The sequence below is a fragment of the Callospermophilus lateralis genome, chromosome 18 (assembly GCF_048772815.1).
Source record: "Callospermophilus lateralis isolate mCalLat2 chromosome 18, mCalLat2.hap1, whole genome shotgun sequence".
NCBI classification, from domain to species: Eukaryota; Metazoa; Chordata; class Mammalia; order Rodentia; family Sciuridae; genus Callospermophilus; species Callospermophilus lateralis.
In genome coordinates, this window is record NC_135322.1 from 11,096,888 (window position 1) to 11,114,337 (window position 17,450).

General features: G+C 56.6%; 1 protein-coding gene across 1 annotated transcript; it reads right to left on the minus strand.

The window, feature by feature from the left end:
* Positions 1-81: 81 nt before the first annotated feature.
* Positions 82-17,450, minus strand: Cblc (Cbl proto-oncogene C). The gene is made up of 11 exons (XM_076839176.2): positions 17,098-17,450; positions 14,575-14,721; positions 14,307-14,463; positions 13,386-13,507; positions 11,462-11,599; positions 7,928-8,015; positions 7,179-7,310; positions 6,463-6,615; positions 6,106-6,192; positions 2,886-3,001; positions 82-2,781 (listed from the first exon to the last, which is right to left on the minus strand). Exons 1-11 carry the CDS (start codon positions 17,448-17,450, stop codon positions 2,772-2,774), a joined length of 1,503 nt encoding a protein of 500 aa, XP_076695291.2. The 3' UTR covers positions 82-2,771.

Here is a 17,450-nt window from a genome sequence, read left to right on the forward strand (position 1 = left end):
AATGCCTTATAATGCCTAATACAATGTAAGTGTGATATAATCAATATACTCTATTGTTTAGAAAATAATGACAAAAAGTCGGCACGTGTTCCATATAGATGTATTTTTTTTCCTGAATATTTTAGATCCAAGTTTGGTTGGATCCTTGCAGATCTGGAAGGCTGACTCTTCTCATAGACAAGTCTTATCTTTTTCTCATTTGTTTTATATATAGTGTAGCCTAATTAGCTTTCAGAGGAGTCCACAGCTTGCAGAAGACGCTCATCACGGCGTGTGGAGGGGAATGGTTCTTCCCCCATGGTTCCAGACTTGGATCTGGAAAATGGAACTGTTGATATTTGGTGTCATATGAATGCATTTTTTTTTTTTTTTTTTTTTGAGCAAAAAGAGTTACTTGTACAGCGAGAGTTTAAAGAAGAGCTACTGCCTAAAGATGGCTGCACCCAATTTGTCATTTCCTCATGGTCACCTGTCTCCAGCCATCCATGGGCTGCGTGTGTGGGCTCTGCGCATTTGAGCAGTATGAGGGGACTGGTGTGGCCTTGCACACTGATTGGGCTGCGTGACACAAATGTGCCTTTCCTCTCCTTCTGCCTGTGATCCCCCACAGCACCTGAAATGGGTGTGTCTTGCCAAGATGTCAATCAATCTGCTGACCACAAGACATCACAAAGCAAGACTCCACCTTCCAAACCCCATTCTCTGCCTTATTTGGTGAAGAACATTCCATCCAACCTCCCTATAGATGCAATTTTTTTTCCTGAATATTTTAGATCCAAGTTTGGTTGAATCCTTGCAATCTGGAAGGCTGTGTGTGTCCCCCCTCTAAAATAAAAAGAATCCGGTACATGCTCTCTTTCCAGCACTGCCCAGCAAGGAGCTGACCCTTGGGGTCACTGAGCAGTCCCGCCCTTGACCTTAGAAACTAAATATGTTCGTGTGCTGCATGGTTTCTTTGCCGTTTTCTTAATTACTGATATAGTCAGCTCCTTTGAATACAGCTCATCTCACCAGCCTGGCCAGCTGGCGACAATCACCTACAGAGCTGGACCTCCCATCAAGAGGTCAGACTTGCCAGGGGTGGTGGTGCACATCTGTCATCCCAGAGGCTTGGGAGGCTGAGGCAGGAGGATTGCGAGTTCAAAGCCAGGCTCAGCAGTTTAGCGATGCTCTGAGCAACTTAATGAGACCCTGTCTCAAAATGAAAAAAGACTGGGAATGTGGCTCAGTGGTAAAATGCCTCTGGGTTCAATCCCCAGTACCAAAAGTCACGTCTGTGTTGGATGCACAGTTGGTTGAATCGTGGGTGCAGAGGGATGGAGGTGGAGGCCGGCCTTCCTCACAGGAAACCCACCGAGCACTCCCTGGAGCAGCTGTGCTGGGGGAGCCCACGCCAGCAGGTCCAGAGCCCACTCTTGGAAGTGTGGAGACTTCAGAGACCCTGGCCAGCCTCCAACCACGGCTCCATTTGATGGCACCCACTCCCAGGGTGGAACCACTCAGCCGAGCCCCACCCTGGATCCGCCCAGCACCCTCAGCACTAAGGCAACCATTGCCATCCTGCGCCACTAAGTTGGAGAGGATTTGTGATGAGCGCAGCTAATGAATGGGGCAGCCCGTCCTGCTTCTAGGGCGGCTCTGGCAGTGGGGTGACTGCAGTGTCCGGTGCTCATCGGGCACCAGCGTGTCCTCATCAGACTGGTTCTGTGGGGTGACTGTGGCTGGTGGCCGGTGCTGGCCGGCTGCCAGTCTTCTTGCTCCTTTTCCCATCCTGGCTCTCCTGTTTACTCCTGGTTTCTGTGAGTGACCCAGAATCCTCTCAATAGGTTCCCTTTCTGTCCCAAGAGGCAGCTTGTGTTGCTTGGAACTCAGTCTGTGATACATTTCAAGCCCCTTCCCATGGCTGTCTGGGCTCAGAGTCTCCTCCTGGAAGCCTTCCGGGCCTTCCCAGGCTGGGCCAGGTGTCCCTGTGCGCTCCTGCAGCCCTGGGGTCCCCCACCCCAGCCATGCCCACTCTGGGCTCCAGGTCTCTCTCCTCCACTGGACTCTGAGCTGCAGGGGGTGGGGCAGTGACCGCTGCTCAGCCCAGGGCCTGGCACAGGGTCTGCCCTCAGGGTGAGGGCTGGGTTAGCCTGACAGGAGGGAGCTGGGTCCCTGGGGATTAGTGAGGCGATGGGAGATGCTTTCCCGGTGCCACATCGCCTGGCAGAAGGACCCACGGGGAATGGAGAACGAGCGATAAGAGCAGGTCGTGGCGGGCCTGGGAGCCCAACTAGCTCCCAAGGAATCACGGGCTCTTTTTGACCAGGGCCGCAGTTCTGGGATGCGTCCGGGGTGATTCTGCGGTGACTGGTTTGCCGACAGCTTGGGAGGCAGGACTCCTGGAACTGGCGGAAGAGGCTGGGGACCCCACTCCCTGTGAAGCTCTGAGGGTAGATGGGGCCAGGGCCCAGCCTCTGGAGTGGACCAGGTGGGCATCAGGCCCCGGGAACGCCCTTTCCCAGTGCCAAGCTGCCCCCTGGTGGCCGCTGCCCTGCTCCTTACACACGGGAGGACCCACCAGGCTTGACAGTTTATTTCTGCCTCACAAGCCCCGTCCACCCCTGCGGCTCCTCTGCAGCACATCTGGGCACCCTGCGATGCAGAGAGAAGCGGGCGGAGGGCATGGGGCTAGCTGGGGAGGGAGCCTGGAGAGTCTGGGGCTCACCTGGCCTCCAGCGTGGGGTGTGATCGCGGGTCCCACAGGGGCGGCTGGGGACAGGAGCTTCCCTTTAGAAATTTCTGCAGGGGAGAGAGTTGGGGGCCGTGAGCTTCCTGAGTCCGGGGTGTTTCTCCCCCGCCCCTTCTTCACCCCTGAGTCTCAGGCCAGCTGTCTTTCCACTTACTCTATGGCCCCCTCCGCGGTCTGGGGGCAGGAGGTGACATCCCACGGGGCTGAGGCCACATTCCTGATTCTTGGCAAGGGGAGGGGAGGCCTGAGCCTGGGCAGGGGCAGAGGTGCCTGCAGGGGAAGAGATTCAGAAATGTCCCAGGGGAGGGGCGGCCCAGGGACTGGCAGTGCCAATTCACAGGCCCAGACAGGGTGACACCGTGGTGGGCGAGGGGCCCTGTGACAGAGTCTTATCCCTAATGCATGCCGTCTTTTCCCCTCATGCTTCTGCCTTGAGTGGGAAAACGTTCTGTCTTGTCTGTCCGTCCGTCTGTTCATGCCTCCATCCCCTTGTCCGTGTATCCCACAAACATTCCCTGAGCATCTGAGTTCAGAAATGTGGATAAGACAGAAGAAAATAAATAAAAACTTCCCGCGCCGGAGGATCCAAGGTCTGCTGAGCCAGAGGCTGGACATGAGCAATCGGCTCAGGAACCAGGAAGTATCCTGCGTTCCAGGTCTTTCTGAGTGTGTGGGGGGGACAGGGGAGGGCAGGGTGACCAAGACGGGAGGGTGACCAGGGAGGCCTCCAGGAGCCAGGACTGATTGGGCCGAAGCCTGAGCACAAAAAGGCGGCAGGGAAGTGGGGGTCTGCGGGCTCCTTGGAAGGTCAGCGAGGGGCTCACTGGAGCAGGGGCCGGACCTGCAGGCCCAAGGAGGGAGCAGAGGGCTTCCCTGGAGTCCCGGAGGCCTGGGGAGCTGGGGGATCTGATTTGGGTTCCGGTCGCCAGATCTCTCTGGGTTCACAGGTCTGAGGGCTCAGTGACCCGTGGTGTGCCAGGGTCTTGCTCAGTGACGGGGTCATCCCCTAGAGGTGGGTTTCTAAGACGGAGAACAGCGGTGTGCAGGGAGGTGCCTGATGACAGAGCCCCACGTGCGGGTCATGACCTCAGTAACAGGCCACGGACACGGCCCACGGCATCCAGAGCCCATGGTGGACTCCGTGGCAGAGACGACCATCCTGCCCACTGTATAAACCAGAGGGTCCAGGCCCACAGAGGGTTGGAACACGGGTCCTGGCAGGTAGAGCCAGAGACCTGGGTCCTCGTTCTGACTCCGTCACCCGTGGGCTGTGTGACATTCAGCTCCGAGCCTCACTGTCCCCCTCTGTAATCATAACAGGGTGTCGTGACTTTATTTATTTATTAATTTGTTGTACTAGAGATCGAAGTCAGGGGCACTTTCCCACTGAGCCACATCCCCAGCTCTTTCTCTTTTTTATTTTAGAGCCAGGGTCTGGCTGAGTTCCTGAGGCTGACCTTGAACTTGCCATCCTCCCACCTTGGCCTCCAGGGTCACTGGGATTACAGGTGTGTGCCTGCTCCCGACCTGTGGTGACAACTGAATAGGTTCAAAAACAGTGCCAGGGCTGGGGTGTAGCTCAGGGGTAGAGGGCTTGCCTGGCATGTGGGAGGCCCTGTGCCAAGCCCATAGCAAAAGTCACACATTAACTGTTGTCATGATGACAGTCACTTTGCTGAGAAGTAGCAAGCCCAGGGCTTTGTCTTTTGCTGTGCTTTGAAAAATGAAAGAGCAGGCATAGCTGGGTGGGCGCGGTGGTGCACGCCCATAATTCCAGCCACTTGGGAGGCTGAGGCGGGAGGATTGCAAGTTTGAGGTCAGCCTCAGCAACTTAGGGAGGCCCAGTCTCAAAATTAAAAACAAGGGGGGTAAGGGGATACTGGGGATGTGACTCAGTGGTTAAGTGCCCCGGGGTTCAGTCTCCAGTACCAAAGAGAGAGAGAGAGAGAGAGAGAGAGAGAGAGAGAGAGAGAGAGGGAGGGAGGGAGGGAGGCAGCAGCTGTTGCCTGGAATTTGAACGAGGCAGGTTTGGGAAGGAGGAAGAGGAAGGGGTTTGCCAGGGAGGGAGGGCACTGGCAGGTGAACGCATGCCCATCAGACCGGCGGTGCCCCCCAGCCCTGTTCCCGGCTGGCAGTGTCCCCTGGCTGTCCCCAGGGAGCCGCTGAGTGCCTCCTAATGTTTCCATTTGCTTTTGGCTGCAGGTCCAGGTCTGTTTTTAGCCTCCCCCGCCCCCCAGGCCCGCCGCCCCCTTCCTGCCGGCTCCTTGTTTGCTGTGGTCGCTAATGTTCCCGGACTTCCTGCCTTTGGTTGCCGGTCGGCTCAGTATTGATCCAGGCGGGGCCTGCTCCGCCTGCCCAGATGCTCCCGGGCACTGCCCCTCCCGCTGTGGCCAGGGCCTCTGAAACTCCAGGGGTGGGAGTGGGGGAAACAGCAAGGCCTGGCGCCCTTAAAAAATAAGCCCATGGGGGCTGGGCTGGGGCTCAGTGGGCAGAGCATTTCCCTGGAAGCTGGGTTCCATCCCCAGCATGGAAAAAAAAAAGCAGATGGTTTTGGGGGGTGCTTAAAAACCCCAATGCTGGCTTATCCTTTTTCAGGCTGTGTGGCTTCAGGCCATCTCAGCCACCTCTCTGTTTTTCTTGTAGAAAATGAGGAGAGAAACATCTTCAGCTTTATAGGGCTATTGGGAAGACTGGGCTCTGTTTATTCAACCCCTATTTATTGAGCACCTGTCAAGTATCAGTGTCAGGCACTGTTCTAGACTCTGGAGATAGATGAGAGAATAAGGGGCTGGGGCTATAGCTCAGTGGTGAAGCGCTTGCTTTGCTTGTGTGAGGCACTGGGTTCGATCCTCAGCACCACATAAAAATAAATAAAGGTACTGTGTGTCCATCTAAACTAAAAAAATTAAAAAAAAAAAAAAAAACAGAGAGAGAATAAGACAAAATCTAGACCTAAAAAGGGGTTTGGCTTAGGCAACGACACCTCCCACCCTGCCAGGTGGGGAAAAGCACCATGAAAGCATCGCAGGGTGGGGTAGGAGGGTCAGGGAGACCCGGAGAAGAAGTGGGAAACTGAGCCTGGGGAAAGGCGAGCTAGGCCAAGGGGACAGCTGGTGCAAAGGCCCTGAGGTAGGACATGTCCTGGACACAGAAGGAGAGCAAGAAACCAGTGAGAGGGATGAGTCAAGAGGAAGGCAGAGGAGAGGCCACGGAGGTGGCAGATGCCAGACCACAGCAGGGGCTCACCACGGGTGCTGAGGAGGAGCACCAAGCCTGAGCCTCGGAGCCCTCAGCACCACCAGTGCATGGACCCTGGGGCTGAGCGAGAGACCACCCTGCTCACCCCCCCCCCAGCCCAGAACAGCACCGCTCACCACCTTCACCTTCACCTGGCCTTCACTTCTCGGTCTCCCTGAGGACAGATCTACCCGAGGGGGCAGTGGGGGAGCAGAGGGGGCCACCTAGAGGAGAGGGCGGAGAGGGGTTGAGAGCGGCCATTTTCTCCACGCCCAGAGACGCTTCTGCCTGGAGGCAGGACTGGACACCGCTCTAGACTCCAGATATAACAGAAAGCAAGACAGAGTCCCCACCCTCAGGGGACAGCGTGAGGAAGCCACAGGCCCAGGCCCTGGGGAAGCAAACACCCAGGCCTCTAGCACCCAGGGTCCAGGCCCAGCCTAGCGTCCATCAGGCCCCGGGGCTCTGTTTCTGGTCCTGCCCGTCCTGCTTACCTGCTCCAGCTCCCCGTCTTCCTGGTCAGTGTTGTCCTCCGGGCTCTCGATGATGGCCTCCGCTGCTGGCCTCCCTTGGAACTGATAGATGCTCACAGCCTCTCGGCCCTTGATCTCCCGTCGGCAGAAGGGGCAGGTCTGACTCTCTGCGTGCTGGCGGGCGGAGGACAGGCCAGTGTCTCCCTGTTCTGCACCACGTCCCTGTCCCTTGTCCTTGGGGACTGGGAGGACCTCTACCTCCAACCCAGCGATAGGAGGAGAGCCAGGGACAGGGAGGGAGGGGGTGGGAGGCAGGGAAGAGCTGGGAAGGCAAGGAGCGCCCATGCTGGCCCTTGCTGGCCCCCGGACCAGGGCAGCAGCCTCAGGCCGGGCCTTTGTCAGGGGCTCTGTGGGTCGGGCCGCTACTCTGGCCTGTGGGGGTCCCTGTCAATAGCCCTGTGCTCCAAGCTAAGGCCCAGAGAGGCAGAGCTACTGGCTCTGGATGGCCCAGCCCTTTTCACTGATAACTGGTCTGAGAAGGAGAGCTGGGTCGCGGGTCGCGTGCAGGCCGAGGTGACACAGACCAGCTGCAGACACTGGCCCCTGAGGGAGCCCGGGCAGGGCTCTGTCCCTGGCCTCAGTTTCCCTATCTGAAAACAAGGCGCATGGGAAATGCTGTCAGGGCTTTTCCTGTAGAGGGGAGACCGGGCCAGCCGGCAGGAGAGGGTCAGCCCCACCTGCCACGCAGCCAGGCAGTGGCTGCAGAGCAGGTGGCCGCACGGCTCGATCCTCACGTCCTTGTCCCTCTCTGCGCAGATCTTGCAGAGCTCGAAGGTGGAGTTCATGGCCCAGTACAGCTGCAGCTGCTCCTGACAGGCGAGGCGACAGGGAGGACGGGACAGGTGGGTGAGACGCGGGGAGGACAGGAAGGAAGCCCACACCCCTGTGTCCACCCTGAAGCCTCCCCCAAGTTCAAGGTCGCGGGTGTGTCCAGGGCCTCTGGTGCCTCCTCGGAGCCTTCCTCTCTGGGGCTGTCTACCCCGGGGTTGTCAGGACAACGTAGGATGCCCCAGGAAACGTGACGTTCAGGTGAGGGGTGAACAGAATTCGAGCGTAAGTTTATCCCGAATATTGCATGGGACATACTTAGACGAGGTTTGTTTTCCTTTTTTAATTCTTGGTTTCTCTTCCCCCTGGAATGGCTCCAAGGACTAAGCACTGGCGCAGGGCTGTCACTGGTAGGCAAAGTGCATCAGCTGTTCTGATGACCTGACCAGATCTTATTCCCTTGTTTATCCCCATGAGACCCCCCGGGAAGGAGGCGGGAGGAGCTGTAGTTTCCACAGGATGGACTGAGCCTCAGAGAGGCCAAGTAATTTACCCAAGGTCACAGAGCCATGAGGCCAGCACTCCGACCCAAGGCCAAGGTGTCCGAGCCAAGGCCGGGTGGGGATGGCCGGGGCAGTGAGGGGACCCGGGCCCTCACCTCCGACACGTGGACGCGCTGGTGGGGTTCCGCGCGGCAGAGCTCCATCAGGTCTGGGTTGTGCTTCTTCCCATCGGGGTAGAGGTAGCTGGGGAAGGGGAGAGGGGGACCCTGAGGGGGTTCCCAGGCCCCCCACTGACCAGGACCCCCTCCCACAGCCTGGGGATACCTCCCTTCTTCATCCTGGGATTTCCAGAGCAGCTGTGTCCCTTGGATCCCCAGGGCAGGGCTGTGTCCCTTGACTCCAGGAGCAGGGTCAGAGCCCGGAGGCTGAGTGAATCCGCAGGCCTAGCCCCCGCAACCCCTGCCGTCTCCAGGGAATCTGAGACTACGAGATGGCCCGGCCACCGGCACCCGCTTCTCACCTTACACAGTGCCCCGAGGCTCACACAGCAAGACCCAGAGCCAGGCCGGCTCTCAGCACCGGCCTCCCGGGCAGCTGAGTAGGCTCTGGACCCTCTGGGGTCCCATCTGGTCATCACTGCCGTCTCAGGCCAGCTGCAGAGTCACAGGACTGCTGACTGGACCCTACTGTGGCCCTTCCTAGGCTGGGCAACGCTGCCTCCCTGGCCTCAGTTTTCCCATCTGTACAATGGACAGGATCCTACCAGAGGCAAAGGTGGGTGGCAGAGACTAAGACAGGGCCCATAGGAGGGGCAGCTAGGGTGACTGCAGACCCGGGAGGCCACCATGCTGGGACGCTCAGCTTCATGTCCCTCCCCTCTCTCAGGCCTTGGCTTTCTCATCTGCAAAATGGTGGGAGCCGGCGACACACACCGGGTGCTGGACAAGTGCTCCTTCACTGAGCCCCAGCCCCAAACTATTTTTTTTTTCAATGTGGGAGCCGGGGGTGAGCCCAGGGGCACTTAACCACTGAGCCAGGTCCCCAGCCCTTTATATATTTAATATTGAGACTGGGTCTTGCTGAGTTGCTTAGGGCCTAAGTTGCCGAGGCTGGCTCTGAACTCAAGATCCTCCTGCCTCAGGCTCTCAGCCGCGCCATTGGGATTACAGGTGTGCCCCTGGCCCCTCTCATTTGTATGTTTGTTCGTGTAGTTGGACAGCATGCCTTTGTGTGCTTATTTTTATGTGGTGCCAAGGATCGAACCCAGTACCTCACATGCCAGGCAAGTGCTCTGCACTGAGCCACAGCCCCCGCGCCTCTCACTTGTTCTTAACTCTGGGAAACTCTTCTCCAAGAACTCTGACCTGGAGCCGGCAGATGACTCAGGATTCGGTGGGTTCCGTGAGCCAGGGCTGCTCTGAGCCTGGCTGCCCGACTTCAAACCCCAGCTCAGTACTCTGTAGCTGTGCGACCTGGGCAAATGTCTGCGCCTCTCTGTGCCTGTTTCCTGAGCTGTCAAGTAGGGATGTGTACATGCGGGGGCTGGGGCGGTGGCTCAGTGGTAGAGCGCTTGCCTCGCATGTGCGAGGCACTGGGTTCGATTCTCAGCACCACATATAAATCACATATAAATCAATAAAGTCCATTGACAACTAAAAAAAGGTCCAAGCGCTTGTCTATACAAGAGGTCGTTATTTGCGGATTGCGGATTTGCCTGTCTCTAACATCGATGGGAAACCCTCAATCAATACTCTTGTGGCCATTGACGGACATGCGCGGAGTGGTGGCGGCTCTGAGCTCTCTGGTGCTCCTGGTCGGATGGGGTGGGACAAGCAGCTGTGCCTGCCAGGGCTCGGCTCTTGGATTGTGACCCAGTGTCTCTGTCACAGTCTGTTCAGTGCCACATTCCTCCCATTTTCATGCTTTTTGTTGATTTGCTGATTTAAAGGGCCCCAAGAGTGGAACTAAAGTGCCATCTATTTGCCTAGGGAGAAGGGGCTGGGACTGGCCTTAGCCAGAGAACGTGCTGGGCAACTCTGTTCCCGCCTGAGCTGCAGGGCTACCGGAGGCCAGGGGTTCCGAGAGAATGAGTCAACAATGTGTCTTAAGTTGACTTTAACAAAAACACATAAGGGTTATTATGCAGTGATTGATTGGCCGAATGTGGCCCAATACTTGTTTTTCTGAAGGTGCTGGAGCTGCAACCAGGGACTCACCCATGCCAGGCAATCGCTGGGCCACCGAGCCTCATCCCCAGCCCTTTTTTCATTCTTATTTTGAGACAAAGTCTTGCAAAATTGCCCAGGCTGGCCTTGAACTTGTGATCCTCCTGCCTCAGCCTCCTGAGTTACTGGGGCTCTAGGCGTGTGCCTCAGTGCCTGGCCCAATACATTTTTATGTTTCATTTTTGGTACCAGGGGTTGAACCCAGGAGCACTTAAACCACGGAGCCACATCCCCAGCCCTTTTTATTTTTTTATTTTGAGACAAGGTCTCCCTGAGTTGTTTAGGGCCTCCTTAAGTTGCTGAGGCTGGCCTCGAACATGGGATCCTCCTGCCTCAGCCTCAGAGTCCCTGGGATTACAGACACATGCCACAGCACATTAAAAACAAACAAACAAACAAACAAAAAGAACTGCAAAACAAAGAAGAATAAGAATCCCACAAAACAACAACAAAGAAAACTCAAGCATCCAATAAAAAAGTAAATAAAATAAATAATAAAACAGAAAAGGTTGGGACCCACAGGCCCTGTATGTCCCCGAGGAGCAGTGGCTCAGAATTTGAAAATTCAGACACTGAACAATTTTATAGAACATTACTAATGTGAATAATGAGAGTCAACAGCATGTCTGCTGGACGTGGTGGCCCAGCCAGTAATCCCAGCAACTCAGAAGGCTGAGGCAGGAGGACTGCAAGATCGAGGCTAGCCTCAGCAATTTAGCAAGGCCCGAAGCAATTTAGTGAGACCCTGTCTCAAAATTAAAAAACAGAAACAAAAAATGGGCTGTGGCTGTGGCTCAGTGGTTAGAGCACTTGCTTACCAGGTTCAGGGGGCGGGGGAATAACATTTCAAATCAAAATAAACAAAAGGACTGGGGATAGAGCTCAGAGGTGGGGCGCTTCTGGGTTCAACCCCCAGCACCCAAACAAACCAGGAGAAAGCAGCCTCCCTCTCCTTCCTAAATGTCACCCATCTCCTGTCACCGATCACACAGTGTGACTGATGAGCAAGCCCCAGAGGGTGGAGGGCGGTGGGGGGCACCTGCTCACCATTTGCCCGACGCCCTGGTTCCCTCCACAGCAGCGCCAAACCAGGAAAACCCTGGTCAGCGGCGGAACTCCAGAGCCAACCTGCGTCCCTCCCTCCTCACCCAGAGCAGCTTCCCTGCAGGAAAAGGGGCAGCCACACCCTGGCAGCTTCCCAGCTCTGTTTCCGCCCTACCAGTCTAGATGCCAGCGCAGGACATCGGATCTAGAAGCAAAGCTCTAGAGTCCAAGTTCAAGGTGTGGCGCCCAGGGCGGCCGCCCGCTGGCCCGACTGCAGCCTGGGTGGACGCAGAGGCGCCCCTTCCTCCAGACCCTTGACTGCCACCTGCTGGGGAACCGCAGCATTGCAGGTTGGTGATTGGGGCAGTGCGCGTCCCGCAGGATTCTACCCACCCCATTCCTTCCAGGTCGCCAACTCACATGCCACCTTTTTGTCCTTCCAGGAGCACCTGGAACAGGGGTCTATTAGAAGGGATGGTCTGCAGGATGCTGCCATCTGAGCTCACGTACCCGATGGCCCACTGCCCCAGGCGAGTACAGCTGGGCCGGAAGATGTAGCTGGAGGGAGAGGTGGGTAGGATGGGGTGAGGGACTGGTCACTGCTGTCCCTTCGGGGAAGTCCCAGTCCCCCACCCTGTTGGGGATCCAGGTGTCTAGGTCCTTATGTCAACTTCCCATGCATGCACTGAGGGGCTAGATCCCTGTCTAGCTCTTCTTGGGATAATAACATCCCTGAAGCTATTTAGTGAGCCCTGTCCCTCCTTCACTGAAGTTGGGACAAGCCTGACTGTGCTTGGCCCATCAGGGTATTCTAGGACCCCCGGCCTCAGTGATCCGAGTCAGAGACTTTTGCTAGAAGTATCGAACAAGGTACCCCAGCTTCACAGAGGTTGCTAAACTGGTGGGGTGTATAACAGTGACCCCTAGAAGTCATTTGACACCAGGCAGGGAGACCACATCTGAGAAGGACGCTAACGTGGACGAAAGCAGAGACAGGGTATGAACAGAATCTGAGTCTGAGATTAGGACTGGTACACCTGGGTCCAGCTGAACCTGAAACCCAAACTCTAGTATTTTCAGTTATAGGAATTAATCGATTCCTATTGCTTTTCCTTTAAACCAGTTTGGAGTATAATCGGAAGAACTGGAAGAATGCAGATATATATTTGCCTTTTTTGGGCCTCTGCACTTGAGCCCTGCAGAGACCCACAAACCTGACCTCCTATTCTCTCAACTCCTTGATGTTCCAGGGGGCTCAGCTCCCCAGTTTCTAGCCCTTTGGGGAGATCCAGCAGCTAAAAAATCCTGACTTGAAATAATTGAAAGATTCAGATGTCTGGGCGCTGTAGTGCATGCCTGTAGTCCCAGCAGCTCTGGAGGCTAAGACAAGAGAATTGTGAGTTCAAAGCCAGCCTCAGCGATGGTGAGGTACTAAGTTGCGCTTAGCAACTCAGTGAGACCCTGTCTCTAGATAAAATACAAAATAGGGCTGGGGGTGTCATTCAGTGGTCGAATGCCCCTGAGTTCAATCCTCAGTAGCCCCAAAAAAGAAAGAGAAAGAAAAGATTCAGATGTCTCCTTTCCCAGTGTCTTGCTGCAACAGGTATGAGCGGTCATAGTCAAAATATTTTACCCAGGGCCCAACCTCACTCTGACCAATCAGAAAGGGACCCAACCCATGCCTGTAATTCCAGCAGCTGAGGCAGGAAGATTGCAGATTGGAAGCCGGCCTCAATCAAGGCTGTAAGCAATCTAGTGAGACCCTGTCTCAAAATCAAAGAAGAAAAAGGGCTGTGGATGTGGCTCAGTTGTTAAGTGCCCCTGGGTTCAATCCCTGGTACCAAAAAAAAAAAAAAAAGACCTAATCTGGGCAGGGTCTTCAGCACCCCGTTCCCCCACCAGATGAGGTACTGTGTGTTTAGCTGCTGGACTGTGGGAAGGCGCAGGGGGTCCTGGGAGAAAACACAGGTGACCAAGGACACTCAACTGTCTACCTCGGAGCTCTTTTATTTGGTTGTTTTGGGCGGTACTAGGAATTGAACACAGGGCGGGGTCTATCACTCAGCATCACCCCCGACACCTTATTTTTTAAATTTTGAGACAGGGGCTCTTGCTCAGTTCCAGGCTGGCCTGGAATCACCATCTTCCTGCCTCATCCTCTTGAACCAGCTGGGATTCAAGTGTGCACCCCCACACACACCGGGCGACCTCCAGAGTTCTTAATTCTCTGGGTCCCAGGAACCTGAGCCCTGACTCTCTGAGGATGTCACGCTTCCACCCCTCCCCCCCAGCCAGGCCCAGGCCCTGAGCCCTGGCCTCCTCCTGCTGAGGCAGAGACCATTACCTGCCTGGCTTGTCCCTGCAGGCCTGCAGCCGCGCCTGGACCTCGTCATAGGTGAGGAAGGCCATGTAGCCCGGGTGGTTGACTGCCAGGAGCTGCCAGTTCTTAAGCAGGGTCGGCCAGGGCTGGGGGGAGCAGGGCTGGGGTCACCCACGGAACAAGGAAGCAGCCCATGTCGCTAGAGCTTCCTGGTGGCTGAGAGCCTGGCCGCCTTGCTCACGACATGGTGGGCTGGCCAGTACCTCCTTTATATAGAAGGCCCCAGACCTTTCCTTCCCTAGGACGCAGGGGTCCAGCCCAGCCTCCTCCCTCAGACCCAGGGTCCAGGCCCAGCCTCCTCCCTCAGACCCAGGGTCCAGCCCAGCCTCCTCCCTCAGACCCAGGGTCCAGCCCAGCCCCCTCCCTCAGACCCAGGGGTCCAGCCCAGCCCTCCTCCCTCAGACCCAGGGTCCAGGCCCAGCCTCCTCCCTCAGACCCAGTGTCCAGGCCCAGCCTCCTCCCTCAGACCCAGGGTCCAGCCCAGCCCTCCTCCCTCAGACCCAGGGTCCAGCCCAGCCCCCTCCCTCAGACCCAGGGTCCAGGCCCAGCCTCCTCCCTCAGACCCAGGGTCCAGCCCAGCCCTCCTCCCTCAGACCCAGGGTCCAGCCCAGCCCTCCTCCCTCAGACCCAGGGTCCAGCCCAGCCCTCCTCCCTCAGACCCAGGGTCCAGGCCCAGCCTCCTCCCTCAGACCCAGGGTCCAGGCCCAGCCTCCTCCCTCAGACCCAGGGTCCAGCCCAGCCTCCTCCCTCAGACCCAGGGGTCCAGCCCAGCCTCCTCCCTCAGACCCAGGGTCCAGCCCAGCCTCCTCCCTCAGACCCAGGGTCCAGGCCCAGCCTCCTCCCTCAGACCCAGGGGTTCTGGCCTCCACCTTGGCCTTCTCTGACCTGGAAGAGCCTGGTGAAGATGTCAAACTCAAAGACGGACACGTGGCCACTGCAGGTGAGGTCCATGGTGGAGCGCAAGGCCTGGGCCATGGGGCCTGGTTCCACGGGGTGGCAGGAGCACAAGAGCGACTGGAACTCTGCCCAGGGCAGCACACACCTGGGTGTGTGTGGGGTGTCATTGAGGACGGAAGGATCTGTAGGAAGGGCCCCGACTCCTGGGGCCTGGGCCGGGCAGGATGGGGCTTTGGGGCAGGCAGTGCTCACTCACCGGGCCCCGCAGCGCTCCCTCCAGAAGGTGTGGGCCTGGGCTTTGGTGAGCTGGTACGAGTGCCCGCAGTACTTCCCCCCAGGGAACAGCGCGCTCAGCTCTGCATGCATGTGGCTGAAGATGAGGGCCAGCTTGGCCAGCTGTCGCCTGCAGGAATGAACCCCGAGGATGGGCTGGACCTTGGGGATCTCCACAGAGCCAAGCCCCCGACTCTTCTAACGTACAGGCTGAGCGTCCGTCCCATGGCAGCTCAATCCCGAGGCCTCGGCTCTCTGGGCCCCGGTTTCCTCATCTGTTAAGGAAGTGTACAAGCTGCCCAATGTCCCATCAGCCTCCAGCCAGCAGTGCCCACTGGCTGGAGGCGCAGGCTAGCTTAGTAGGGGACCTCGGCCCTGGGCAGCCTGTCCACAGGGCAGGCTCAGAGCGGATGGAGCCTCCTTGAGTTCCTGATCAGGATGGGTGGCCCTCGCCCTTCTCATCTGAGCGACTCTTGGCAATTTTCTTCTCTTTTTCCTATGTCCCAGTTTCTCAACTGGAAAATGGGGGTAAATACAGGTAAGCACTGCCCCTGACTCATCGGGGAAGGAGGATTTTTCCATCCTGAGCACGTAAAATACACAGCAGAGTGGGCACAGCGTTGGCACTCAGTGTGGATCTTACTGCTTTCTTAATCTCTATTAATAGCTTCCTGGGGGCGGGTCTGCAGGGCTCCTAACGGTGTCTAAGTAGCCTCCCTTTGCAGAATCTGAGCTGTGTGGTCCATATGGGAACCACTGTCCACACACATAGTGAGTGGAGTGAGAGGTGTGCTTTAAATGTGGAATGCACTGCAGATTTCAGAAACCCATGAGCAAGCACATGAATAATTGCTTTATATTGATTTCAAATCGATATAATATTTTTTATATAGTGAGCTAATAAAAATGTTATTAAAACTAATTTCACCTGTTTTTGTTTATTTGTTTAGAAACAGGGTCTCCATTAAGTTCCTTAGGGCCTCACTAAGTTACTGAGGCTGGCGTTGAACTTTTGATCCTCCGGCCTCAGCCTCTGCAGCCACGGGGATTACAGGCGTGCCCCGCCTTGCCCGGCTCACAGGTTTTTTTTCAAAAATCTTTTTGGAATTTGTCTAATACAAAATTAAAAGGGACCTACATGGCTAGCATTAGGTTTTAAAGGACAGTACTGGTCAAAAACCTTCCTCAAAAACTGCGTAGGACCCCTGTGACTCTAAGCATACCCTCCAGCTGCTCACTAAGCCCCTAGACTTCCTAGTTACCAGAACCTCCACCCTAGAGTGGAGAACCCTAGAACAGAGGTTCTCACTGGAGGTTCTCACTGGAGTTAGAGCACCTTTCCAACGGGTTTCTAGAAATTTGTTTGACATAGAGATTAGGATGGGACTGCTAGATTGGGGGGACAATCCCCTCCAGCAAGATCTGTCCTCATTTCACTTGGCTTGCAAACTTTTGTATCCAAGCCTTGAACCCAGTTGTGTTTTGCATGAGCATATTTTGCACATTTTAAATTGATAATGAGATTTCAGAAACCCAAGTCTCCTAAATATAAGGGAAGACATTTTTCCCCCCAGTATTGGAGATTGAACCACTGAATTATATCCACATCCCCAGCCACGCACCCCCCACACCATTTTTTTTTAAACAAGGTTGCACTATGTTGTTGAGGCTGGCCTCAAACTTGGATCCTCCTGCATCAGCCTCCCCAGTCAAGAGGATGACAGTGTGCGCAGTCGTACCTGGCTAAGGGGCTAAGGGAAGACTATTTGATTCTGCCTCATGGTGGTTCTTGTGTCTGACTAGTCGATTCTTCCTTCCAGAATAACAGTGCCTTTGCATTTTCATGCAGAAGAAATATATATTGCAAAGAACATTCCTTTGATCACTGTTCTATAATATGTCTTGGGCATAACACCGATTTAAAAAAAAATACAGGTAAGCAGGTTGCTGAACCTGTGTGTTTTATTTCCAGCTGAATTAGGGAGCTGAAGAAGGGGCTTGGAGCCTGCAGAGGCAGGAACAGCTGGTTTAGACCTTGTTCTTGCTCCAGGCTCCGAGGTCTGCCCCTCCCCTGCCCCTTGGTAGCCCTTCCCCTAGAGTTCAGAGCAGAGCGCAGTGGGCAGGCCAGTCCAAGGTCCTCAGCTGGCCCCTTGCACAGGAAGAGAAGCAAGAGGGTGGAGCTCAGGCTCCCAGGGTGCATCCACTTGCCCTCAGTGGAAGTCCATCGGCCCCCAATTTCCCTCCCTTCCTGGGAGATCGGGGCACTGGGATTCTGGTTTCAAGGGGATCAGGAAAGGGGGAGATGGGGGCCCTGGATGTCCAAGGAAGTGACTCAGTTTCCCGGGTGGGACGAAGGGGCCAGGGAGGAGAGCCAGGGTTGAGGACTCCAGGGTCTGAGGGAGGGAGGCTGGGGTCTGGACCTCGGGGTCTGAGGGAGAGGCCGGCTGGGAGCATGACCAGGGCCTCGCTCGTGAGACCTTGTTCCGGGACAAGGACATCTGCTCACCTGAGTCTGGAGCCCTCCCGGAAGAGCTCGTCGTTGGCGCCCCTCTTGCCCCGGGGCGGCAGCAGCTCTGCCACCTGTCTGCTCTTGGATTCCAGGTTGGCCAAGTAGATGATGAGGAAGTCCCCGGCGCCACCGGGGCCGTCGGGGCCGTCCCCACCGGCCGCCCGCCGGGCGCTGGCCACCTCCCGCAGGAGCTGTGCGGTGCGGGGCAGCAGGTCCCGCAGCGAGGGGGGCCCCAGGGCCAGCCGGGGGTCCCCGCATTGCTCTTCCAGGCGCTGCAGCAGCCTCACCGCCCGGCCAAGCGCTCGTGGCTCCCCCCAGTGCCACCCGCGCGGGACCGCCGAGGCAGCCAT